We start from the raw sequence: 25,993 nt of genomic DNA, 5'->3' as shown, positions 1-25,993 counted from the left end.
CCACCAACAGTGCAGGAGGGTTCCCTTTTCTCCACACCCTCTCCAGCGTTTGTTGTTTGTAGATTTTCTGATAACGGCCATTCTGACCGGTGTGAGGTGATACCTCATTGTAGTTTTGATTTGCATTTCTCTAATAATAAGTGATGTTGAGCAGCTTTTCATGTGCCTCCTGGCCATCTGTATGTCTTCTTTGGAGAAATGTCTACTTAGGTCTTTTGCCCATTTTTTGATTGAGTTGTTTGTTTTTTTAATATTGAGCTGCATGAGCTATTTATATATTTTGGAGATTAATCCTTTGTCCGTTGATTCATTTGCAAATGTTTTCTCCCATTCTGAGGGTTGTCTTTTCATCTTGTTTATAGTTTCCTCTGCTGTGCAAAAGCTTTTAAGTTTCACTAGGTCCCATTTGTTTATTTTTGTTTTTATTTCCATTACTCTAGGAGGTGGGTCAAAAAGATCTTGTTGTGATTTATGTCAAAGAGTGTTCTTCCTATGTTTTCCTCTTAAGAGTTTTATAGTGTCTGGTCTTACACTTAGGTCTTTAATCCATTTTGAGATTATTTTTGTGTATGGTGTTAGGGAGTGTTCTAATTTCTTTCATTTAAATGTAGCTGTCCAGTTTTCCCAGCACCACTTATTGAAGAGACTGTCTTTTCTCCATTGTATATCCTTGCCTCCTTTATCATAGATTAGTTGACCATAGGTGTGTGGGTTTATCTCTGGGCTTTCTATCCTGTACCATTGATCTATATTTCTCTTTTTGTGCTAGTACCATATTGTCTTGATTATTGTAGCTTTTTAGTATACTCTGAAGTCAGGGAGTCTGATTCCTCCAGCTCCGTTTTTTTGTTTGTTTGTTTTTTTTTTGCGGTACGTGGGCCTCTCACTTTTGTGGCCTCTCCCGTTGTGGAGCACAGGCTCCGGACGCGCAGGCTTAGTGGCCATGGCTCATGGGCCCAGCCGCTCCGCGGCATGTGGGATTTTTCCAGACCAGGGCATGAACCCATGTCCCCTGCATTGGCAGGCGGACTCTCAACCACTGCGCCACCAGGGAAGCCCCTCCAGCTCGGTTTTTTTTCCTTCAAAATTGCTTTGGCTATTCAGGCTTTTGTGTCTCTGTACAAATTTTAAGATTTTTTGTTCTCGTTCCGTAAAATATGCTGTTGATAATTTGATAGGGGTTGCATTAAATCTGTAGATTGCTTTGGGTAGTATAGTCATTTTCACAGTATTGATTCTTCCAATCCAAGAACATGGTATATCTCTCCATCTATTTGTGTCATCTTTGATTTCTTTCATCAATGTCTTATAGTTTTCTGCATACAGGTCTTTTACCTCCTTAGGTAGGTTTACTCCTAGGTATTTTATTCTTTTTGTTGCAGTGGTGAATGGGATTGTTGCCTTAATCTTTCTTTCTGATCTTTTGTCGTTATTGTATAGGAATGCAGGAGACTTCTGTGCTTTATTTAGTATCCTGCAGCTTTACCAAATTCATTGATTAGCTCTAGTAGTTTTCTGGTGGCATCTTTAGGATTCTCCATGTATAGTATCATGTCATCTGCAAACAGCAACAGTTTTACTTCTTCTTTTCCAATTTGAATTCCTTTTATTTCTTTTTCTTCTCTGATTGCAATGGCTAGGACTTCCAAAACTATGTTGAATAAGACTGGTGAGAGTGGACATCCTTGTCTTGTTCCTGACCTTGGAGGAAATGCTTTCACCTTTCACCATTGAGAATGATGTTTGCTGTGGTCTTGTCGTATTTGGCCTTTATTATGTTGAGGTAGGTTCCCTCTGTCCCCACTTTCTGGAGGGTTTTTATCATAAATGGATGTTGAATTTTGTCAAAAGCTTTTTCTGCATCTATTGAGATGATCATATGGTTTTTATTCTTCAGTTTGTTAATATGGTGTATCACATTGATTGATTTGCATATATTGGAGAATCTTTGCATCCCTGGGATAAATCCCACTTGATCATGATGTATGATCCTTTTAATGTGTTGTTGGATTCTGTGTGCTAGTATTTTGCTGAGGATTTTTGCATCTATATTCATCAGTGATGTTGTTCTGTAATTTTATTTTTTGTAGTATCTTTGTCTGGTTTTGGTATCCGGGTGATGGTGGCCTCATAGAATGAGTTTGGGAGTGTTCCTTCCTCTGTAATTTTTTGGAAGAGTTTGAGAAGGATGGGTGTTAGCTCTTCTCTAAATGTTTGCTAGAATTCGCCTGTGAAGCCATCTGGTCCTGGACTTTTGTTTGTTGGAAGATTTTTAATCACATTTTCAATTTCATTACTTGTGATTGGTCTGTTCGTATTTTCTATTTCATCATGGTTCAGTCTTGGAAGGTTATACCTTTCTAAGAATTTGTCCATTTCTTCCAGGTTGTCCATTTTATTGGCATAGAGTTGCTTGTAGTAGTCTCTTATGATGCTTTGTATGTCTGCAGTGTCTATTGTAACTTCTCCTTTTTCATTTCTAATTTTACTGAGTTGAGTCTTCTCCCTTTTTTTCGTGATGAGGCTGGCTAATGGTTTATCAATTTTGTTTATCTTCCCAAAGAACCAGCTTTTAGTTTTATTGATCTTTGCTACTGTTTTCTTTGTTTCTGTTTCATTTATTTCTGCTCTGCTCTTTATGATTTCTTTCCTTCTGCTAACTTTGGGTTTTGTTTGTTCTTCTTTCTCTAGGTCCTTTAGGTGTAAGGTTAGATTGTTTATTTGAGATTTTTTTTGTTTCTTGAGATAGGATTTTATTGCTGTAAACTTCCCTCTTCGAACTGCTTTTGCTGTATCCCATAGGTTTTGGATTGTCGTGTTTTCATTGTCATTTGTCTCCAGGTATTTTTTGATTTCCTCTTTGATTTCTTCAGTGATCTTTTGGATATTTAGTAACGTATTGTTTAGCTCCCATGTGTTTGTGTTTTTTACGTTTTTTCCCCCTGTAATTGATTTCTAATCTCATAGCATTGTGGTTGGAAAAGATGCTTAATATGATTTCAGTTTTCTTAAATTTACTGAGGCTTGATTTGTGACCCAAGATATGATCTATCCTGGAGAATTTTCCATGTGCACTTGAGAAGAAAGTGTAATTTGCTGTATTTGGATGGAATGTCCTATAAATATCAATTAAATCTGTCTGGTCTGTTGTGTCATTTAAAGCTTGTGTTTCCTTATTAATGTCCTGTCTGGATGATGTGTCCATTGGTGTTAAAGTCCCCCACTGTTACTGTGTTACTGCCGACTTCCTCTTTTATAGTTGTTGGCATTTGCCTTATGTATTGAGGTGCTCCTGTGTTGGGTGCATGTATATTTATAATTGTTATATCTGCTTCTTGGATTGATTCCTTGATCATTATGTAGCATCCTTCCTTGTCTCTTGTAACATTCTTTATTTTAAAGTCTATTTTATCTGATATGAGTATTGCTACTCCAGCTTTCTTTTGATTTCCATTTGCATGGAATATCTTTTTCCATCCCCTCACTTTCAGTCTGAATGTGTCCCTAGGTCTGAAGTGGGTCTCTTGTAGACAGCATATATATGGGTCTTGTTTTTGTATCCATTCAGCGAGCCTGTGTCTTTTGGTTGGAGCATTTAATCCATTCATATTTAAGGTAATTATTGATATGTATGTTCCTATTACCATTTTCTTAATTGTTTTTGTAGGTCCTTTTCTTCTCTTGTGTTTCCCACTTAGAGAAGTTCCTTTAGCATTTGTTGTAGAGCTGGTTTGGTGGTGCTGAATTCTCTTAGCTTTTGCTTGTCTGTAAAGCTTTTGATTTCTCCGTCAAATCTGAGTGAGATCCTTGCTAGGTAGAGTAATCCTGGTTGTAGGTTCTTCCCTTTCATCCCTTTAAATATATTGTGCCACTCCCTTCTGGCCTGTAGAGTTTCTGTTGAGAAATCAGCTGTTTACCTTATGGGAGTTCCCTTGTATGTTATTTGTTGTTTTTTCCTTTTTGCTTTTAATAATTTTTCTTTGTCTTTAATTTTTGTCAGTTTGATTACTGTGTGTGTCAGCATGTTTCTCCTTGGGTTTATCCTACCTAGGACTCTCTGCACTTCCTGTATTTGGGTGGCTATTTCCTTTCCCATGTCAGGGAAGTTTTTGACTGTAATCTCTTCAAATATTTTGTCGGGTCCTTTCTCTCTCTCTTCTCCTTCTGGGACCCCTATAATCTGAATGTTGGTGCATGTAATGTTATCCCAGAGGTCTGTCATTTCTTTTCATTCCTTTTTGTTTATTCTGTTCTCCTGCAGCGAATTCCACCGTTCTGTCTTCCAGGTCAATTATCTGTTCTTCTGCCTCAGTTATTCCATTATTGATTGCTTCTAGTGTATTTTTCATCTCATTTATTGTATTGTTCATCTCTGTGTGTTTGTTCTTTAATTCTTCTAGGTGTTTGTTCTTTAATTCTTCTAGGTCTTTATTAAACATTTCTTGCATCTTCTCGATCTTTGCCCCCATTCTTTTTCTAAGGTCCTGGATCATCTTCACTATCATTATTCTGAATTCTTTTTCTGGAAAGTTGCCTATCTCCACTTCATTTAGTTGTTTTTGTGGGGTTTTATCTTTTTCCTTCATCTGGTACATAGCCCTCTGCCTTTTCATCTTGTCTATCTTTCTGTGAATGTGGTTTTCGTTCCACAGGCTGTAGGATTGTAGTTCTTCTTACTTCTGCTCTCTGCCCTCTGGTGGATGAGGCTATCTAAGAGGCTTGATGGGAGGGACTGGTGGTGGGTAGAGCTGACTGTTGCTCTGATGGGCAGAGCTCAGTAAAACTTTGATCCACTTGACTGTTGATGGGCGGGGCTGGGTTCCCTCCCTGTTGGTTGTTTTGCCTGAGGCAACCCAACGCTGGAGCCTACCTGGGCTCTTTGGTGGGGCCAATGACAGACTCTGGGAGGGCTCACGCCAAGGAGTAGTTCCCAGAACTTCTGCTGCCAGTGTCCTTGTCCCCACCGTGAGCCACAGCCATCCCCTGCCTCTGCAGGAGACCCTCCAACACTAGCAGGTAGGTCTGGTTCAGTCTCCCCTGGGGTCACTGCTCCTTCCCCTGGGTCCTGATGCACACACTACTTTGTGTGTGCCCTGCAAGAGTGGAGTCTCTGTTTCCCCCAGTCCTGTCGAAGTCCTGCAATCAAATCCCAATAGCCTTCAAAGTCTGGTTCTCTAAGAATTCCTCCTCTGGTTGCTGGACCCCCAGGTTGGGAAGCCTGATGTGGGGCTCAGAACCTTCACTCCAGTGGGTGGACTTCTGTGGTATAAGTGTTCTCCAGTCTGTGGGTCACCCACCCAGCGGTTATGGGATTCGATTTTATTGTGATTGCGCCCCTCCTACCATCTCATCGTGGCTTCTCCTTTGTCTTTGAATGTGGAGTATCTTTTCTGGTGAGTTCCAGCGTCTTCCTGTCGATGATTGTTCAGCAGTTAGTTGTGATTCCGGTGCTGTCACAAGAGGGAGTGAGAGCACGTCCTTCTACTCCGCCATCTTGAACCAATCCAAAAGAGGGCTGAATTGTGGCTTGATTTCAGGGTAGTTTCAGGAGTCAGACTTGAATTAATTTAATTATAGTGTAATATCTAATTGCTGTAGGTAATTTTATGCAAAGAGGAATAAACAATGCTTTGTTTTTATTGATCGTATATGGTGTGTGTGATTCTTGACTAGAGTATTGGGAGCCCCCTGGATTGGGAGTTTTGGTTTAATAAAGTCTAGTCTGCACCCCATCCTATGTGGGCAGCTCTAGCCCTGGACCAAGTGGCTGAGACTCTTCTAGAGGGACTCGAGGGAGGGTGGCTGCATCTGGGGAAGTGCAGCAGTCACGAGCAGAAAGCCTGCTCAGCGTAGATGTGATGCACTGGGGACAGGAACGAGAGGAGTGGAGACCAAGGTGGGGTGTGCGTGGAACGTACTGGGGCACCTCCGTGGTCTGTCTGGCCCTGATGGTGGGGCCAGAGTTCCACAGCCTTGGGTCAGAAGCCCCTGTGCTGTGGGGAGTGACAGACCAGCCGAACTCTTCTGTATTATCAGAATGTTAGAACCAGGAAGGGATCTCAAGGGTTATCTGGTCCAGCCTTCTCTTTGTACCGATAAGGAAGTTAAATAATTTATTATTTTCAATTAAGCGTCACCTCATAAGCTTCTAAAATCAGATAGTCAGCCTTGGAACAGAATTGGCTGGTTTTTTTCTCCTTGTTCTGGGAGAGCCAGGGTTTTGAGAATTGAAGTGGCCGAATGGTGGACGAGAAAGCAGACAGCAGGGGGTGACCCTATTGCTCAGCCCTGGGACACTGAATTGATTTCATGTCAAAGCTGCACCGTCCCTGAGTCACAGGAACTTCCCTTGTGTCTCTCGTCATGTCTGCACACGTCTGTACGGTCCCCAAAGGCTTCAAAGTAACCTTGGACGTAGGGGAGCTGTCTTATGCCAGTGCCGTGTTTTCTAGAATTTACACACACTAGTTTTCTTAGAGCAATTCCCCCAAAATAGTTTTCTTCTTTTCCTTTTAGTAAAGAAACACATGTGACAAATACTTCTTTTAAAAAGCAACAGCTGCTCTGAACACAACTGTGAGACTTCTGCCACTGGGTGACACTGTTAGACCACAGAACACTCTTCAACGGGTACAATCAAGGATCCCTGAACTTCAGATCTCATCACGCTGCTTCACCTAGGAGAGAGAGACTCTGAACCACTTAATGGTCATCTATCAAATGTTATTTGATAAGTGTAATTTATCAGCCTATGGCAATTTTAAGGCTAATGAGTTTAAGGTAATCTATTATTTAAAAAATCTGTTAATTGGACAGCATTTCAGTTGCTTAGAGGTTTGTGCAGATTGATGGGCCGCATGTTAATGAAGTGCTAATTACTTCACGGGAATATTTATGCAAGCCAGCGCACTCAGATTTACTTCCCAGCAGACAACAATCTGAGTTATCTTTCTGGGGCAAAAGACTCCTAGCTCGTACGCAGCAATTCACGTTATGGGCTTTGAGTGAGGGTTTCGGGGAGTCATCTTGTGCAAGAGGGAGCATCATCTGCTGGGCTAGAAAAATGGGCATTTGGTTCCCTGGACTGATCTGTATCAGGAGAACCAGGATCTTTTGTCTCTCACTCATTCTGTGCTTTTTGAAGATCAAGTGAGGACAGAGTCTGTTCAAAGCATGAGGTGCCCTCTCTCCCCCTCCCCTGTTTCTGGCCCCTTCTGTAAGCCTGAGCTCTGCACCTCACTTGTCAACAGGTCAAATTGAGTTCAACAGTACGCGGAAGGCTCATAGTGGTGTTTCTGGGGATAAGAAATGAGGAAGAGTCAGGCCTTTCCTTTGCAACTTTAATGTGAGGGATAAGCAAACTTGTAGTTTTCATACAGGCAGCCATGAGCATCCTTAGAGAAGTGTTAACGGCGTCCTGTTGGGACAGAAAGGAGGGAAACTGCAAGAGGAATCAGGAAAAGCTTCCCGGGATGAGCTCCTTCGTTTGGATTCTCTGTTGCTTCAGCATCTGCCCCCTTTATTCGGTGCAGTTCTGCCGGGTGCCCACGGGGTGGCGCGCAGCCCAGTGCTGGGAACGCAGGAGGGAGTAAAGCCAGATGTACCGCTGGCCCCTGGAGCTCAGCCGTAGGCACAGGGCGTCGGTGGCCCCAGCTTCCTGCTGGTTCTTCTTCGTCAGCTGCTTACAGTGTGGCTAATTCCGCTTTGGATGGCATAAGTGCGAGGCGTTGTGCTCCAGGTGGGGGGATGACTTAAGTCAGTCGGGGGTCTTTTCCTTTCTGAAGGGACGCACATCGGTCCTTCAAGGGGGACCACTTGGAGATGCATGAAGAACTGACTCGTAAGTGTCAAGTTCACACGGGAAGGGAGTACCGCGTGAAATTGTTCTCAGCACTGCAGACAAGGGGGAGATGGCCTGGGGGAGTGGCCGTGGGGAGATTCAGGAGAGGGAAGCACCCCACCGAGATATGGCTCACAGAGAGGGAGGGCCGAGGGCATTGGGGACCCAGAGAAGGATCTAGGCTGGGCCTGATCCTGAGAACTCTTGGCGCCAAGAGATCAGGCTGGAAGAGGGCACCTGGGCCTCCGGTGCAGGGAAGCCCAGGAGAGAGGGTTGTCCAAGGGGCTGGCTTTCAGATCAAGAAGGAGATGGACAGCAGCTTTGAATTCCAGGGAGAGGCTGGGGAGAATTTACCCCAGGAAGCCAGGAGCACCCCATATTCGTGGACTGGGAGGTTTTCTGCGCTCTCTTTCTGCTAGGCATCCAGTGGTGGCTTTTTGTCCCTAGTGCCTTACAGGTCACAGACAGCCCCTGTGGACAGGCCTGGGGGCCAGAGCACAGGACCTTGGAGCTGAAAGAACATCTGCCCCCCAGGTAGCAGTTGGGAAGCAGGAGGTTTGCTAAGGTCCTTCCAGGTTGAAATCCCTGTCGATTCGTACTCAGGCCCAGGTGTTTCCTTGGGGAGAAGCCCGAGTGCATCTGCTCAGATGAGAAGCCGCCCTGTGCTGTTGTCCTGCGGGAACGTGAGCGACACAGCAGGCCCTGCCGCTCCCCGTGCGGAGGTGGTGGCCCTCCTGCAGCTGTGCTGGGGTCCCCCTGCCGGTGAGGGCCCCGCCGGCTGGCCCTTCTCCTTCCTTCAGGCGTGCTCACTGCTTGCAGAGTTAGTGCTGTCGTCTACCAGGGAATTCTAGAATCTTCTCTGGAGGCAGAGGGAGGGAGTGTAGAGAATCCGTGTCTCATCTGAAATTCTGGGACTTGTTTAGTTATCAGAGTGAAACATCACCTGGATCAGCTGCCTGCCAGGACGGAGGGATGTCATCGTTGGCTGAGAACCCTTGAAGGATTTTATTCACCTCTTTCACCATTTTCCCTTCCTCCCTCCACCAAGCAGCTCAGGGAATTTTTATCCGTTTTATATTAGTTTTGTTCTACCTAGAGACTTTTCTTCTTTTTTTTTGGCTGTACCGCGCGGCTCGCGGAACTTCCCTGACCGGCGATCAAACCCGCGCCCCCTGCAGTGGAAGCACGAAGTCTTAACCGCTGGACCACCAGGGAAGCCATAGAGACTTTTTTTTTCTCACACCCCCAGAGTGGTTTTTGTTTTTATTTTCTCTGTATAGTTTGTCTTCCCAGTTTTCCAAGGTAGCTTGAATATCCACCTTTCTAGTAAAACCAGATTATTCAAGAACTGCTTTTGCTTTTAACTTTTACTTAGGCTTTGAGCATGACCTCATTAGGCAACATAGCAAACTCCTTTTCTTTTTTCTTTCTTTTTAAAATTTTTTTAGCAAAGCGTTAGACTTTGGGGAGCTAGAAGGCAGAAGGAATTCAGTCACAGGGTTAATTTGCTGGTTTCCATGGAAAGCAACCGATACTTGCATCTGCTGACTGTCAGCATCACCTTCTTCTGATCAGGCACCGGCAGGATCTTGGGCGCCCAACTTAGGTATAAGTGTTCTCTGAGGTCCTGACATTCCGGGCATTTACTTTCAGGTTACCCCTTGTATGTGTTTGAGTAATTTTGTGTTAGATTATATTGAAAAATGCACTGTTAATGGTGTAGAAACTTGATTAGAAACGTGCAGGAGCAATACACTTTACTTATAGTACCAGTGCAGTGCAGTGCAGAAGTGTAAAGTATTGTGCTTTGGGGGGACACTTTTGCTGTCTGTCTTCCACCCATTGCTTCTCTCCCCACCCCTTTCCCACAGGGTTTGACTGAACCTTGTGCAAAACGTGCCTCTAAAGAGATCTGGCCTGTTTTCTGTTTTGTTTTTTTTGTAGAGTTGTCTGCCATTGGGTCATGAGTTCAGATTCCACGCGGGCCATGGGAGGTTAAGTAAATCGTGACCACTAATAAGAGTGACTTGATGTTTGAACAGTTAGACTCTTTATATTGGACTAACTTATGTTTTTATAGATCCCTCACGTTTGTATGATAGCTCTGTACGCAGCGTAGTCATTTACAACAGATTACTGAGAAATCAGGGCAACATAGCCAGTCAGCTGTAAAGATAAGAAGACTGAAGCCCAGAGACTGGGAAATGGTCAGGGTTTTCACGGCATCCCAGCCTTGGGCTGCGGGCTCCTCTCTGTGCTTTGGCTGTGCCGTCAGGGATTTTGTTTTCTCCCCTCCACTTCGTCCCTCCCTGACTCTCTCTCTCTCTCTCTCTCTCTCCCATCTAAGTCCAAATTGGAAAAATGAGCAGAGGCCAAGATGGGGTTCACCATTAAACTTGGTCTAAAATAGTATACTTGTAGTGCGTGGTCATCCATTTTTCACTGTGATAGGACATTGATTCATGGAGGGTTAGATTAATGAGTTAATTTGTTGGAACTACTTAACTGTCCAGGTTATTGAACATCTGCCACATGGGCTGGTACGACGTATGGTGAATGTTTTCCTTAAGTTTTTTTTAATGCTTGGGACAGTTCTGCCAACGTGGGTGCACGAGCCCTGATTTACAGGTGAGGAAATCAAGACACAGGTTAAGTCATTTGTACAAAATCACATAACTGGTAAGTGGCATAACCAGGCTTCTCATCCAGGATGGGTGGTCTTCAAACCTGGTGGTATTACTTCTCATGGACTGAACAGGGTTTCAAATGGATGAAATAACAAAACTGTAATCATATAGCAGCAACTGAATGATCCCTAGATTGTAAGTTTAATAGCTATTTAATATGTACGGTATTTATTGAGGGATAATATGCATACAGAGCAGGGCATGAGCCCCAAAAGTGAACTGATGGGTGAATTTTCATAGTGAATGTGCCTGTGTAACCAGAACCTGTATCGGAAAACAGAACCTTACCGGCACCCCAGAAGCCCCCTTTCTCCCCACCCACTGCCTCTCTGCTCCCAAGGTAACCGTTATCCTGACATCTGACACCAGAGGCTGGGTTTGCCTGTTTTGAACATCAGACCCGTGGAATGATCCAGGAGGGACTCCCGTGTGTCTGGCTTCTTCTGCTGACGTTGTATTTGTGAGGTTCGGTCATGCTGCTGTTGTTGTTCTCATTGCTGTGTATTCTTCCATTATATCCTCACACCACCATCTACTTCTCCATCCGACGGTTAATGGACATTTGGGTTGCCTCCAGTTTGGGGCTGTTATGAATATCGCTACTCTGAGCATCCTTCTAAAAACATTTATATGTTTTAAAGAAACTGTGTCCCTCTCGCAACCTTTCCCCGCAGTAATGTGACTTTCTGCAAGATGTTTTCTGGTTGGGGTTATAAAGCTATGATGTTATAAAGCTTCTAAAAGCTTTCTGAGAGAGGAAGTCATCCTGTTAAAGCGAAACCTGTTGTCTCCTCTCCTGCCTCCCCCTGCCCCACCATTATCACGGCCCAGAAGAGTGGGATGCTTGAGGGCATACCCGTGGAATCAGACAGACTCTAGTTCAAATCCTGGTCCTGCCCTTTCGTAGCTGTGTAACCTGGGGCAGCAGTAACAGGGTTATTTTTACTAGTCGTTATTTGTTGCCCATGACAGCACTCATCGCAGGTGACACTTACTGGACGCTTACTATTCCAGGCCCTGCATTGGGTGTGCCTTTCTCATTTATTCTTCGTAACCCTATAAGATAATCTTTCCCTGGCTGCTGCTGCTTCTTCCTCTTCCACTTCTTCTACCTCTTCTTCTTCTTTTTAAACTGGTGAGAAAACTTGGCCCAAAGTCACACTTACAGTAAATGAGAGAACTGGAATTTAGACCCAGTTGGTGTGACCTGGAGCCCGTGGCCTTGAAGCTGTCTGAGCCTATAGGGAATTTGGAGACTTCATGGAGAATAAAACCTCCTGCCTCATTGGGCCGTCATGAGGCTGAAATGATGGGGAGAAGCTTGTGGACAACATCGAGGGAAGATGCACAGTGACCCACAATGGATTCCTTTTGTGGCATCTCTCTGATGCTTTTTCAGGGTGAGGTGCGGGTGTCATCCTGGAAATGGACGCCTCGTGATTTGCGGAGCTGTCGCCACCTACTGGTTGGTCCTGCCTCACCCTGACCAGCTTATCTTTAACCTTGGCACGCGTTCTGTCTTCCCGAGGTTTTTCTTGACTTCTTTCCCATCTTCTAAATATAAAATATGTGCCTTATTTTTTTTTTGTAAAAAAACATTTTGGGGGGATGCAAAAACCAATGAGAATACTAGTTTGGTATTTTCCCAAGCGCGTCAGTGTTTGGCATGTGTACAGCAGCATCTTTGTGGCCAGTTTATTGCGGGTCTGAAGTTCTAGCAGCAGTGGGCCGGGTAGAGCTGGAAAAATCACATTTATGAGCTCTTGTGGATGGCTGTGGTTTGGTGTCATTTGTCAGCCTTAGTTTATTAGGTTTGTGGCCACAGAGGTCATCTGGGCACTTGTCTGATGCCTTTGGGTACCAGATGCTGCCACTGTCTCCTGGCAACGAGACTGAATCCTTAGGTTCACCCCAGGCTTAGGAGTTTGTCAGTGGAGCCCTGGGCTGTTTGGGAGAAATTCCCATTTTAACTCACTCTCTGCTCTCTCAAGGCCTTTCTCCTCACAGCCAGCCAGCCTCCCTTCTGGGAACAGTGGCTATTGCAGGAGATTCCCGTGGGTCCAGAGACAGCCGTTCCCCTTCCAGGTTGACCCAGGCCTGGACTTGGCTGGCCTGCGATCTTAAATGACTTGGGTTTTTCAGGGTATCGTGAGAGGGTTGCTAGAATCTCTTAGAGACAGCCTGGGAAACAAATGCTCTTAAAAACTGCCTTGGAATTACTTTGCACTTTCCAGAAGAAGTCGCAGCAGTTGAGATGTTTAATTGTTTAGCTTCGCTTGGTTCTAGTACAGCTGTAACCTGCATGCACCGACAGGCTTCAGGTATTGTCTTCTTCCTTTTTATTTTTTTCATTGCTTAAAAAAATATTTATTTGTTTATTTATTTGGTTGCACCGGGTCTTAGTTGTGGCACGTAGTCTCCTTAGTTGTGGCATGCAAACTCTTAGTTGTGGCATGCATGTGAGATCTAGTTCCCTGATGAGGGATCAAACCCGGGCCCCCTGCATTGGGAGCTTGGAGTCTCAGCCACCGTGCCACCAGGGAAGTCCCAGTATTGTTTTCTAAAGGATTCATTTATTAGCACTTCTAGGTAGAATTAGATTTTAAATATTAAGGGAAACATGGAATTTAGCATAATCTGTAAATTCTGATTTTTCATCTCAAAGGATTAGGTTTTAAATTTTATCTTTGTGGGAATTCCTGGTGGTCCAGTGGTTAAGACTCTGCGCTGTCACTGTTGAGGGCCCGGGTTCAATCCCTGGTCAGAAAACTAAGATCCCATAAGCCCTGAGGCCAAAATACAAAAAAAATATATCTTTGTGATGTAACAATATGTAAGTGAACTACTGGAGCCAGGAATAGACTGATGGGAAACTCAGATGCAGTGAAATGTTTGTTTTATTAGTCGAGCTGTGGAATTTTTCTGTGGGGATGGTTATTCGCCTCTGGAAAGCAATCAACACAAAATACCCAGGACAGGCAGAGGCTTGGGCCCAGAGTTAACCTTTGAAAGAGGAAAAAAATGCAAAAGCAAGGACTCAGAAGGCATCTGTAAGGATGGGATTTCCTTACTCTCTGGGATAGTAGAGTTTAGTGATGATTTCCGTTTCTTGATTCTCAGGAATTAAAGGCAGAATTTTCATCAGGTTGCATTTTTCAGTGCATAGCATTAGTATATGTCTAAAATGCAAATCTGTGTTGTTATTCAATGGCTTAAAATCTTTCAGTGAATCCCCTCCACTTCAGAACAGCATCAGAGATCCTCACTAGCAGCCTTGTTTCCTTGATACACACCCTGCACTGTAGCCTGAGCCATTCAGAACTCCATGTGTGTGTGATAGACTTTTTACACTTTGCAGAAGGTTCTTAATGTTTGTAGCCTGAGTGGGTCTTAGAACCACTGAATGTTACCGGCGAGAACGTGAAGGGGGCTTCGTGGCCCTTTCCCCACGCTGGTTGAGAAGAAGGGCAAACTGGAGAGAAAGGAGAGGGAAAATGTTTGTGCCTTTGTTTCAGTGCCTGTGGGTCACCTAGTTGAACTCGTATGTTTTCGGAGAACTCTTATGCTTTAAAGGCCTTGAGAGGTAGAGCTTTGTATATACAGGGTTTCCCAGACCTCTGAATAAAATGTGGAATGTTGTTAGTCACATAGCTTGACTAATAATAGTTTCCATTTATTGAATCTGGCATCATAGACATGCCAGAGATTATACTGAATACTTATATCCACATTATAGCCTGTTCTCTTTTTTTTTAAGTGTTATTTTTTTTTTTGTACAAAATGTGTTAGTTTACTAACTCTACTTTTGTCGTACATTGGCAACCTCTTTAATATCTAGAGACTAGATATTATAAAATTGGGACCCATTGGTCCAGTATATACAAAATATATACAGTAAAGTTAAACAAAATGCATGTAACATATAGAGCAATGGATAAGTTGAAATGTTCTAGTACCTGCTAGCAAAACATCTTTTGCAATCTTCCCTCCCACCTCCCTAAACCCAATGAACAAGCACAGAGTATACTGTTCAGAGAGGAGGTTTAACAATTCCATTTCCAAAGACAGTATTTCCCATCAGTTTTTAAAAGCTATTTACAAGCAGCATTATTCTACTAAAACTACTTTTAAATACATCAAGCACTTCTAAACATCTAGAAAGAATAGATATTTCATATAAGAACTTACTTGTCCACTATGTACACAGCACTGTTAAATAAAATTGCACACATGTAACAATGGTTATAATCTGAGGTATCTTCTAAATATGACCATTTTGGCCTGAACCATTTCCTCCCTCACTTCCTTCTCTCCACCACCAATCCAGTGGACAAGTACATGCATATGTAATGCTTAGAGGTGGTTGAACAAATTCATATCCAAAAGTCATTTACAGAGGACAAGCTTTCCTATGAATTTCAATAAAGTATACAAAATGTGCTAATTTTACTACTTTGTCATACACTGGCAACCCCTTTAACATCTAGAGACTAGATGTTGCAAAACTAGGACTCAATTTGTCCATTATATACACTATATACACAGCAAAACAAAATGAACATACAAAAAATGGTTTTGTCTGAAAATGTCCAGGTATGAACACACTAGCATATTACCTTTTGCAATTCTTTCCCTCCCTCCTCCAAACCACTGAACAAGTATAGACAATAGTATACTGCTCAGAGAGGTGGTTTTAACATTTAACATTCCCAAAGACAGTACTTCCTGTGAATTTTAGCAAAAAGTTATTTACAAAGTGATATTTTACTACATCTACATTTAACATACGTTGGGCACTTCTAAACATCTAGATGGACTAGATGTTTCAAATAAGGACTTAATTTGTCCACTATATACAGAGCAGTATTGAAAGAACTGCACACATGTAACAGTTGTAATCTGAAAGTGTCTTCAAAATACCAGCATTCTAGCCATTCTAAGACCAACCCCCTTCTCTCTCTCTCCCCTCCACCAACCCAGAGGGCTATCACGCTCAAATTTTCAGAAGACAATCTTTCCTAGAAATTTTAACACAAAATGTACAAAATGTATTATTTACTAACTCTATTTTTGTCATACACTGGCAACCTCTTTAACATCTAGAAAGACTAGATGTTGTAAATTAGGACTCATTTGTCCATTATATACACTATATACACATAAAAGTGAAACAAAATGCGGGAACATAAAAAAGACAATGGTTAATCTTGCCTCACTATAAACACACTGGCACAGAGCTCTTTGCACTTCCTTCTCCTCCCTGCAACCTTGCACCAGTGCACAAACAAGCACAGTGCATACTGCGTACTGTTCAAAAAGGTGGTTTGGCCACCCCTCCCCCCCAAACAACATTTCATACGAATTTTAACAAAAAGATATTTACAAAATGTCTTTTTACTACCTCTACTTTGAACAAATATCAGGCACTTTAGAAGATCTAGAAAGACTAGATATATCAAAAAAGTACTTATTGTCAACTACACATACAGTAGTAAGGAGTAAAATGCACACACAAAACAATGGTTCTAATATGCAAATGTCTTCTGTGAGCAGTCTGGCACAGAACCTTCTTTTCTTCCTCCTCAACGTCTTCCATTCCATGTCCTCTAACCCACTGAACAAACGTGGACCTCTGTGGCTCCTGATGTCGCCTCTAGAGGTGGTCCAACAACTCCATTTCGAAAAGTCATTTCCAGAAGACATTTCTTTTCTACGGTTTTTTTAAAGAAACAAATGGGCATTTACAAGACATGTGACTTTAACTCTATCATACGTCGGCAACCTCTTCACATCTAGAAGGCCTATATGTAGCGAAAAGTTTTCTTTCGAAAGGTTAGGGGGAAAGTTGAGAGCAGCTTTTTCATATTATATACACAGGCCTTCTATAAACGGCCAGTAAATCATCCCAAAGGGTGGCGGGCACTTCCTATTGGCCGCGTGTGGTACGTTATTCTACCATTTCTATCTTCCGACATCGAGGTCTTGGTAGAACGATGACCAACCGCCCGATGACCCGCTAACCTTCCACCCGTCGTCGACCGGGGCTCCGCTCACCTTCCGGGCCCGTTCAGGCCTTTGTCCGTCATTGTCCGGACGAGGTGAGGTCTCGTCCAACTGGGGCAGAGAGGTCACGTCAGGTCCCGGATCCGCGCGGGCTCCAAGGCCTAAGGGTGGCTGAGCTGGCCTCCACGTAGAGCCCCCTTCCCAGGCCCTCGAGGCTCTAACGGCCCTCCGCAGCGTTCCAGTGGCCGCCATGCTTCTCGCCCTGACACGCCCGACGCCCAAAGGCGCCACGGCCTCGGTGGCCTGCCGGAGGCTTCGCCTAACCCCTGCAGCGTGGGGTCAAGAGACCCGGCGGTGGGCGGGATCTGGGCTCCGAGGGGCCACCGCCATTAGGTCGCAGAGGTGGGGGTGGGGCAGCAGTTCGTTGCTGCTTCCAGGCTCGGGCCCTGCCAGTGGGCGGCTGCGGCGAGGGCTCTGGGGCTTGGTAAGACACAGCCTGAGCTTGTCCCGGGGGCCCCCCAGTTCACCTGCCGACCAGAGGCCGGAGGGCCTGGAGGGCCCCGGGCTAGAAGGCCGCGATCCGCTTCTCACTGCGCTCTCTGCCGGAACTCTAAGTGTTATTTTTATTTATTTATTTTTTGGGCTGCGTTAGGTCTTTGTTGTCGTGCGCGGGCTTTCTCTAGTTGCGGCGAGTGGTGGCTACTCTTCGTTGCGGTGTGAGGGTTTCTCATTGCGGTGGCTTCTCGTTGCGGAGCACAGGCTCTAGGCGTGCGGACTTCAGTAGTTGTGGCTCATGGGCTCAGTAGTTGTGGCTCATGGGCTCAGTAGTTGTGGCACACGGGCTTAGTTGCTCCGCAGCATGTGGGATCTTCCTGGACCAGGGCTCGAACCTGTGTCCCCTGCATTGGCAGGTGGATTCTTAGCCACTGCGCCACCAGGGAAGCCCCTTCAGCCTGTTCTTACAACAACACTCATTTTAGAAGGTGGGAGAACCGAGGGGCAGACATCTTAAGCTTTGTCCAAGATCTCAAGCCAGGTTTGCTTCTCCTGTACTGAGCTGACCTTCATTTTCCTTCACTGACTTGACAGTTAAAAAAAAAATTACTTTATGAATCAGTTACTGGGCCAGGGGCGTGTATATGACAAGAGTGTCTTCATGTTACTTTCTGGAAGAATGTTTCGTAGCAATAATAGCATCCAGTTACAAAGTGCTTTTACTCCCAGACGTATTTCTGTCTCCTCCTCCCTTTCGGGCTGTGGATGCTCGCTGCTCGGAGCCCTTTCAGGCTTTACTTGCTGCTCTGGACTCCAAACAGCCCAGGGCTTCCCTGTCCTGCTAGTTATTCGTGGGCTCTGTTCCTTCATTTAAGGACTGACTTTTCATTGACTCAGTCCAAGGGGTCTGAGGAATATGCACGTAAACCACATGCGGTCTTTGCCGTGAAGAGATGATACGACTTATGTACATTTTGCTGCAACACAAGGTGGAGGTTGGTGAGTACTAGGAAAAGGGGGCAAAGAGAACCCCATAGTTGTCTAGAGGTCAGAGAATTGCACCTGGGGAGTTGGGCGGGGGGCTTCGTGGAAGATCTGACATTCGCCTGGACCTGAAGGTGTGAGTGAGATTTGGCTTTGTGGTCCAGGGTTGGGTAGGGAGCAGATCAGCGGCCCTGCCAGAGGGCAGGTTGCAGGCACAGGATGCTGGTGGGGAAGGCAGGGACTTGTGAACACACGGGGAGCAGTGAGTGTTCATTTTCCTTTCGTCGAGGACAGGATCTGTGAGCTGGGAGGGTTCCCTGACGATCAGAGCTGTGTTTCCCAGCCTTGGGAGCCATGGGGAAGGTAGTTGGCAGAGGGGAGAAAGTCGAACAAGGAGGTCAGTTAGATGCTTATTGCCATGTCCTGGCTCCAGGGTGGAAAGTTGCTGAAAAGGAACCAGACCCCAGATTGTTCTCCGGCCACCACCACTGCCAGGGGTGCTCAGGGACACACAGTGTGGCTCCCAGCCAGCTCACCCTCCTTCTTGTAAGTGACCTTTCCCAGACCCCAGTGTGGCCCACTGTACGGGGGCCACAAGGTCTCCCTTAGCCTGGTTTGCAGTCACGCTTGAGGTCTACACGCCTGACTCAGGCCGGGACTCCCTTTCCCGTCCCCACTTAGAAGAAGGGCAAACCAGGGAGAAAGAAGAAGGAAGATGTTTGGGGGCTTCAGTTACGGCAGATCCCCTCCAGCCGCTGCCCAGTTACCGCGTCACCACTCAGGCGTCCAGCGACGTCTCCCACCCAACACGTCCTAAAGGGAGCTGCTTCCCATCTGCTGTCCGCACGGCCTCCACCACGACCGCTCGGTCCTGTTGCTCAGGCCAGGCCCCTTCGAGACATCCTCGGCCCTTCTGTGTCTCATACCTCGTGTGCAGTCCTTTAGGGGAGTCCTGAGGCCCGGGATGAAACGGCATCTGTCTGATCCAGACCATCTGGGTCCCCTGACACTCACCTCCCGGCGGCATCTTTCCTTGGCCGCCTTGGTCTGTCCTACACTCAGCAGCTAGAGTCATTGTCTGGACGCATGAGTTAGAGCTCGTCACTTCCCTGCCCAGAGCCCTGCACGGCTCCCGGCTGTCACTCAGGGCAAAGGCCAGAGCCCTGACACTGGCCTTCAAGGTCCCGCATCGCATCGTATCACCTTCACCCCACCCCTGCGTCCCCACTGGTCCCTCTCCATCCCCACCCTCGCTGGTGTCTGTCCTCCCTCAGACCCATCAGGCATGCTCCTGACTCCTGTCTCATTCCGGTGTCTGGAATACTCTTCTCCCCACCCCTGCTGACACCTTGACCTCAGGAGGGCAGGAATCTGTTTGCATTTGATGTCCCGGAGATTATCCCTGGTTTAGGGCAGAGAAACCAGTCCTTTTATGGAAGCATATGGGCCTTCTTGTCTACTGATTAACTAGGATGAAACTGCTCTTGGCTTTTCAACAAAATCAAGACTGCCTACAAGTGTGTTTGGTGCCTCTCCAGTCTCCACCAAGGAGCACATTCTCCTCGGGGTGCGTTCACGGTCAGGCTGCTGGGAGGGGGTCACTAACCTACCACTGTCGAGGTTTGTGAGTTTCCATTTGGGGGAGGGCTGCAGGCATGCTTGTTTTTAAAAGGTCAGTGCAGGTAGCATTTAAAGAATGTTTGGTGTAATTTGTTAGATATATATATTATTGCTCATTAATTTTGAGCTTTAATCATGTGTTTATACCTAAAATATATAAACAAATGAGGCAGCTACAAGTTTTCTGTTTTAGTTGACTTATTTATTCTTTGGGCTTTCGTCTTCTTTATTTTCACGTTGATTTTCAAAAGATTTTTCTTTTTTTTTCTGTTTGTTGTTTTTTTAACTAATTTTATTGGAATATGGTTGCTTTACGATGTTCCGTTAGCCTCCACTGTGCAGCAAAATGAATCAACCATACACATACAGATATTCCCTCCCTTTTGGACTTCCCTCCCATTTAGGGTTACCACAGTACATTAAGTAGAATTCCCTGTGCTTTGCAGTATGTTCCCATCAATTGTCTATTTTATAAAAAATGCTATAGATGACCTTATTTCCAAAGCAGAAATAGAGACACAGACGTACAGAACAAAAGATTTTTCTATAAAAATAGCATCATAGGGGCTTCCCTGGTGGCACAGTGGATGAGTCCGCCTGCTGATGCAGGGGACACGGGTTCGTGCCCCGGTCCAGGAAGATCCCACATGCCGCGGAGCGGCTGGGCCCGTGAGACATGGCCACTGAGCCTGCGCGTCCGGAGCCCGTGCTCCGCAACGGGAGAGGCCGCAGCAATGAGAGGCCTGCGTACCGCAAAAAATAAAATAAAATAAAAAATAGCATCATAATTTGTTATACAGAACATGGGTTTTAAGATCGGAGGATGTTCCTTTTCTTTCTTTCTTTTTCTTTTTTTTTTAATTTGAGATTTACACTACTGGTAAAATTAACCTGGACGAGTTATGTATTTATTTTTTGAGATCTTCCTGGACTGGGGCACGAACCCGTGTCCCCTGCATCAGCAGGCGGACTCAACCGCTGTGCCACCAGGGAAGCCCTGCCCCTATCTCTTTGACAGAGCTTCAGAGTTTTCAGTGAAGTGGTGAAGGGACCCCGTGGCGGATGCGGTGTCAGCTGCTGGGCCAGCCCGGCTGTCCTGGGCCTCGGCCCCTGTGCAGACGTCTGAGCAGAGACCACAGTGAATTTCATCTTTCTGTTTCAGACAGCCCGCTGGAGGATTCTGACCTGAAGGACACGTATCTCATCCCGAGAAACATCATGGCTGAGCCAGACTATATAGACGATGACAATCCTGAACTAATTAGGCCTCAGAAACTAGTCAATCCTGTCAAAACATCCCGGAACCATCAAGACCTTCACAGAGAACTTCTTATGAATCAAAAAAGGTAAGATGCTTTCTTGAGTGGAGTTTTCCTTAGGGGACTTTTAAGGTAACTAGATTTAAGTTTAGTTACGTTTACAAAGGCTTCGAAGAGTTGTTTGTTTCTTGACCGTATTTAACACTTCCTATTCCTTTCGCATCCTTGAGTCAGGGCACCCATGATGTAAAGCCGTCTGCAGGCTCAGCTGCCGGCCCCAGGGTCTCTCGGAGTTCTGTGGTCCTGGGTCCCCTTCTCAAGTGGATGCGTATTTTAGAATTTGTACAGAAGGGGCTGGATTAAGGATAAAAGAGGGTGTCCTACGTCGAAGAGGAATACATTATTGCTTAGATTTGTAAAAATTCTGAATTTTCCCCATATATCTGGGGAAATGTGAAAACAGATACCACCCACTTCAGCATTTGTAGAGTGGCAGGGAGAAGTCTCTAGAACCACATCAGACTTAACAGTAGATAAGGACCCCCTTTCTTGTGTTTTCATTTGTTTGTTTTTAGGTAGCATTTTAAATGATTACTATCATTTTTATTATTAATTTTTTTTTGGCGAGGAGCAAAACATTGACCTTCAGTCTTCTTTGTAAACCATTTGTTAGTTCCATCTGTGTCATACGTAATTTAGGGCATTGGGTTCGGTATACTCTGCTTTTTTTAATTTTGAGAGTTTATTTTATGGAAGTCTAGCTTATTTACAGTGTTGTGTTAATTTCTACTGTACAGCAAAGCGATTCAGTTATACATATTTATATTCTTCTTCATATTCTTTTCCATCATGGTTTATCACAGGATACTGAATATAGTTCTCTGTGCTATACAGTAGGACCTCGTTGTTCATGCATTCTGTATATAATAATTTGAATCTGCTCATCCCAAACTCCCCATCCATCCTTCCCTTACCCACCCCCCTTGGCAACCGCAAGTCCTCTTTCTGTCTGTGAGTCTGTTTCATAGATAAGTTCATTTGTGTTGTATTTTAGATTACACATATGAATGATATCATATGGTATTTGTCTTTCTTTTTCTGATTTTGGTTAGCATGATAATCTCGAGGTCCATCCGTTTTGCAGCAAATGGCGCTATTTCATTCTTTTTTATGGCTGGTACTCTGCGTTTTAAGTGATTATGGGCAGGGCTACTGGACTGGGAGAGCTGAGGATGAAAAGTTGCTTTATTTATTAGGACACAAGGTTACTGGAAGATCTGTTAAGCTTCGTTTAGAACTGTTTTCAGGTCTTCATAGTAAAACTGTGCTGATCTGAGTTGTGGAACTGTGGACCACTCATCTGCTCACTCTTTGCTAAGCCTTGGTGAAAAGGTAGCTACTGCCCACTGCACTGAAAGATGTGCAGACCAAGCTCAGCATTGGGGTAACGTTTTGGAAGAAGGGCCTAATTAAAAATAAAAATGAAACATTTTAAAAAGGGATGAGGGGGCATTTTTATGGCAGTTCTCCGTCGGAGTGTACCTCTGCCAGAACTCATATATCTTCTGTCCCAGGAACTCTTTGTAACTACATTTGTCCCTCCAGATGTGGGAATGTGACTTACTTTCTGTCCCCAGCACACTAGCGTGCTGTCTGAATAACGCTTAATCAGTAGAATGTGAGTTTGATCCCTTTTGAATAAGTCCTTAGCTTCTACCTGTCTTTGTCGCATAAAAACAACAAAACCCCCAAGGATTTGATATCATCACGCCCATAGCAAAACAAGACTGTATACGTTCCTAAACAGACCAGAGAATTTGGAGGCCATCCTTCCTGGGAAACCATGTCTGCATTTTGGTGGGAAGATGGAAAGCTTAATATCCTCTAAAAGAGGGGAGCCGAATGGTTTCCTAAACCAAATAATTTTCTGATTGTCTTTACCTCTTGGATCTCAGTCCCCTTGCCTGTCAGATAGGAGTAGGAGACTTAGTTAATCTCTAAGGAACATTCTAGTTCAAACTGTTGTTGGGTTTTTGTTTTTTCTATTTTATCTATGAAAAGGCTCCACGTCAGAATAGAGACAACGGTAAAGCAAAGTTGGTGGAATAGTTGTTCTTTGAATTAGAGGCTATAGGCTGTTCTGCAGAAATGTAGTTAGTAGCCTGGGTCTGTCTGTGTAAAACATTACATTCAGTTTGTGCAACTGAATCTGTTTCCAAATTTCCTGGAGTAGGCACATTCTGTGAAAATGGACCTCATTCCTGTTTGCCTTTCTGTCGCCTGTTCTTTCTTTTCCTTGTTTGCACAGCTGACTCCTTAGCCGGGCCCAGCTCAGCTAATTTTGGAGAATGCTCGTGTTCACTCGAGCACCGTGGTATAGAGAGGACCTGGGCCTTGAGGTCAGGGAGAAATGGTATGAATCCTGGTTTGCCATTGAACTTGACCTACCTTTTATGATCCTGGATAGGGTCTTCCTTCCTGAGATCTGTTTCTTCATCTCTAAAGTAGGGGATAAAAATATCTTTCTTATAAAAAATGAAAGTAAATGAGAGCATGTTTAAATACCTGTTAAAACACCTGGCATATAAGAAGTGCTCATTTAGTCCCATCCATCTTCCCCCTTACTATGTAGCATCATCTGAAATTTCCTGTTGCTTTTTCCCCTTTTTCTCTGAAAAGTTCTGGTCTGGTTGTAGAAGTACATTAAAAAAAAAAAAAAAAATGAAAATTAAAGAGAGGTTTCAAAATCAAACGAATATATCTTATCCTATGCCTTCCGGTTTTTTCAAGGTAAAATCTTAGTTTGGTAGGATCCTCTTATTAGGAATACAACTGGTTTTAGAGTGAAAACTTCTCAAGCAGTTTCTTCTCTTTTATTCATCTTCTATCACACATGCTTTTTAGAGACTGTGGGGTTTTTATTTCTGTTTTAGGGCCAAATAATAGAAAGTATCACATCAATAATATATATATATTTGGTTCAAGGATAGTCATAGTTGCTTACTGGTTTGTACCATAATGAACCTCTGTTTACTTGTCTGCGGTTTGTAAAGGGCCTTCCCATATTTTATCCAGTGACCTTTCCAGCAACCCAGTGTGTGTTGTCTTGGGGTTGTTCTCATTCGACATGTGAGTGAGAGGAAACTCAAGAGTCATTGGCTGAAGAGTCTTTTCAATTTCACATGATAGTTTTATTGGAATAAAAAAAGGGTAGAAATCAACATAGAATTACAGGCAGTTTAAATTAAAGACAGCGATGAATCAAATTTAATAACCATATAAATGAGAAGAAGGGGTAGGGGTAGGAGAGGGAGAGAGAACTGAGATGTACACGAAACAGGCTCTGTGGAGCTTTTCCTCTGCGTGGCCACAGTTTCACTCGAAGACCTGTCGCAGTCCAAAGAGTTGCCTTGCTTAGGAGAGCATATCCTCATAGGTATTCTAACGCCGTATCCTGCACTCTTTCAAGTATATCATTCTGCTCCTCTATTTGCTGTCTTTTGGACCCAGTTAAGTTTCAGGTTAAAAGTCTTTAAAATTTGATCTGGTCGCAGTTTAGCACCAAGTCTGACGATTAAGACCCTGTGTCAGGTTCTCAGATTCTTTGTTCCTGTAACAAGGCAGATTGCAAGAGGCGTTATTTTTGGTAGTTGAAAGATCAGTGTTCAAGAGGTCTTAAAAAACGAGAATATTTCCAATATAATTTAGAGAGAATCTGTCTTCCCTAAAAAGAGTACTTCTGGGGCAAACAGAGAATGCCCGGCTACTCTACATCCCTGCCAGTGGCTCTTTGGCTTGTGCATTGCAGTCGACAGTTTCTAGGTCCCCGTGTGTTTGGTCACTCTTCAGTTGGTGTGCTTTGTCAGACAAATAGGTAGATCCTCAGTAAATGCTTGTTGCCGTGCAACGTGGAAAAAAAATATGGGAAGCTGAGGTCGAAATATTTACATTTGAATCCACGCCGGTTGAAATGGCTCAGTCATAAACGTGGAGCAGGGCAGGCCAAACCACGAGACTCCAAGATTCAAGATCAAGGGCCTGAAAGTCAAAGGCAACCCTTCCCCTCCCCGCTACAGAAAAATATTAGGCCAGGAGGTGTGTGGCTGGGTGGGCAGGGGAGGGGAGCGTGTCATGTTAGAGTTGGCGCCAGACCTGCCCCTGCCTCCGTGCTGACCTGGCTCTGGAGGCGTTCTCCCTTTTACGGGTTCAAGTGTGGCCGGTGTGGAGGCGGAGTGGCGTGAACATAGACCGGTCCAGTCGGCCCCTGAATGTGGTCAGTGGTTTATATGAAGTGTGAAACGGACCTTTAAACGTCGTCTGTACGTCTTCATCAGTGGTGGTGGGAGTACAAATTGTTGCGGCCTATTTGGAAAGCAGTTTCACGGTCCACATCCAAATCCAAAATGTGCAGACGCTTAGCCAGCAATTCTGCTTCTATGAATGTAGCCAGCGGAGATGCGTGGATAGGAGAGATATAAACGGACAAGGAAGCTCCCCGCCTCATTGCGTTCAATGGGGAACAATTGGAAACAACCTAAATGTCTCGCATTATGGACATGGCGAAATTTGGGCACTTCTGTACTCCGATAAGGGTCTAGAGAGTGTGGGGCACACTGTAAATAGTGAGTGATCTGTGGGTGCAGGAATGGGTGCAGGGCCTCTACCGTGTACAATTTTCCGGGCCACCATTCACCTAGATTACAGTGCAAGTGGTGCACCCCGTAGATGTCTAACAGGGAGAGTCTAGGTGTGCTTTCCCTTTTTTTTTGCGGTACGCGAGCCTCTCACTGTTGTGGCCTCTCCCGTTGCGGAGCACAGGCTCCGGATGCGCAGGCCCAGCGGCCATGGCTCACGGGCCCAGCCGCTCCGCGGCATGTGGGATCCTCCCGGCCCGGGGCACGAACCCGTGTCCCCTGCATCGGCAGGCGGACTCTCAACCACTGCGCCACCAGGGAAGCCCTGCTTTCACTTTTTATCTTGCATGTATGTATATAACACCTAACCTCTTTTTTTTTTTTTTCAAAGAGCACATATTAATTTTAAAAATCGGCTTGGTCCGCTGTGATAGTCACAAGAAGCAGTTCGGGAATAACTGTTGGTCTTGG

General features: G+C 44.8%; 1 protein-coding gene across 4 annotated transcripts in view; it reads left to right on the top strand.

Annotated features, from left to right (window-relative positions):
* The window catches only part of FAM107B (family with sequence similarity 107 member B), a 217,220-nt gene that overhangs the window by 185,268 nt on the left and 5,959 nt on the right, over nucleotides 1-25,993 (top strand). For 3 of the 4 annotated variants that reach the window (XM_027121916.1, XM_027121917.1, XM_027121918.1), the window contains one exon: nucleotides 20,792-20,975. In XM_027121916.1, the coding sequence (XP_026977717.1) occupies nucleotides 20,792-20,975 (184 nt within the window). The remainder of the gene's footprint in view (nucleotides 1-20,791; nucleotides 20,976-25,993) is intronic. The other variant, XM_027121919.1, reaches the window with a different exon arrangement.

The sequence above is a fragment of the Aethalodelphis obliquidens genome, unplaced genomic scaffold (genome assembly GCF_003676395.1).
Source record: "Aethalodelphis obliquidens isolate GAN/ISIS:26980383/991018 unplaced genomic scaffold, ASM367639v1 scaffold23, whole genome shotgun sequence".
NCBI lineage: Eukaryota > Metazoa > Chordata > Mammalia > Artiodactyla > Delphinidae > Aethalodelphis > Aethalodelphis obliquidens.
Note: the sequence above shows the minus strand (reverse complement) of the source record. Positions and strands in the feature narration are given on the sequence as shown.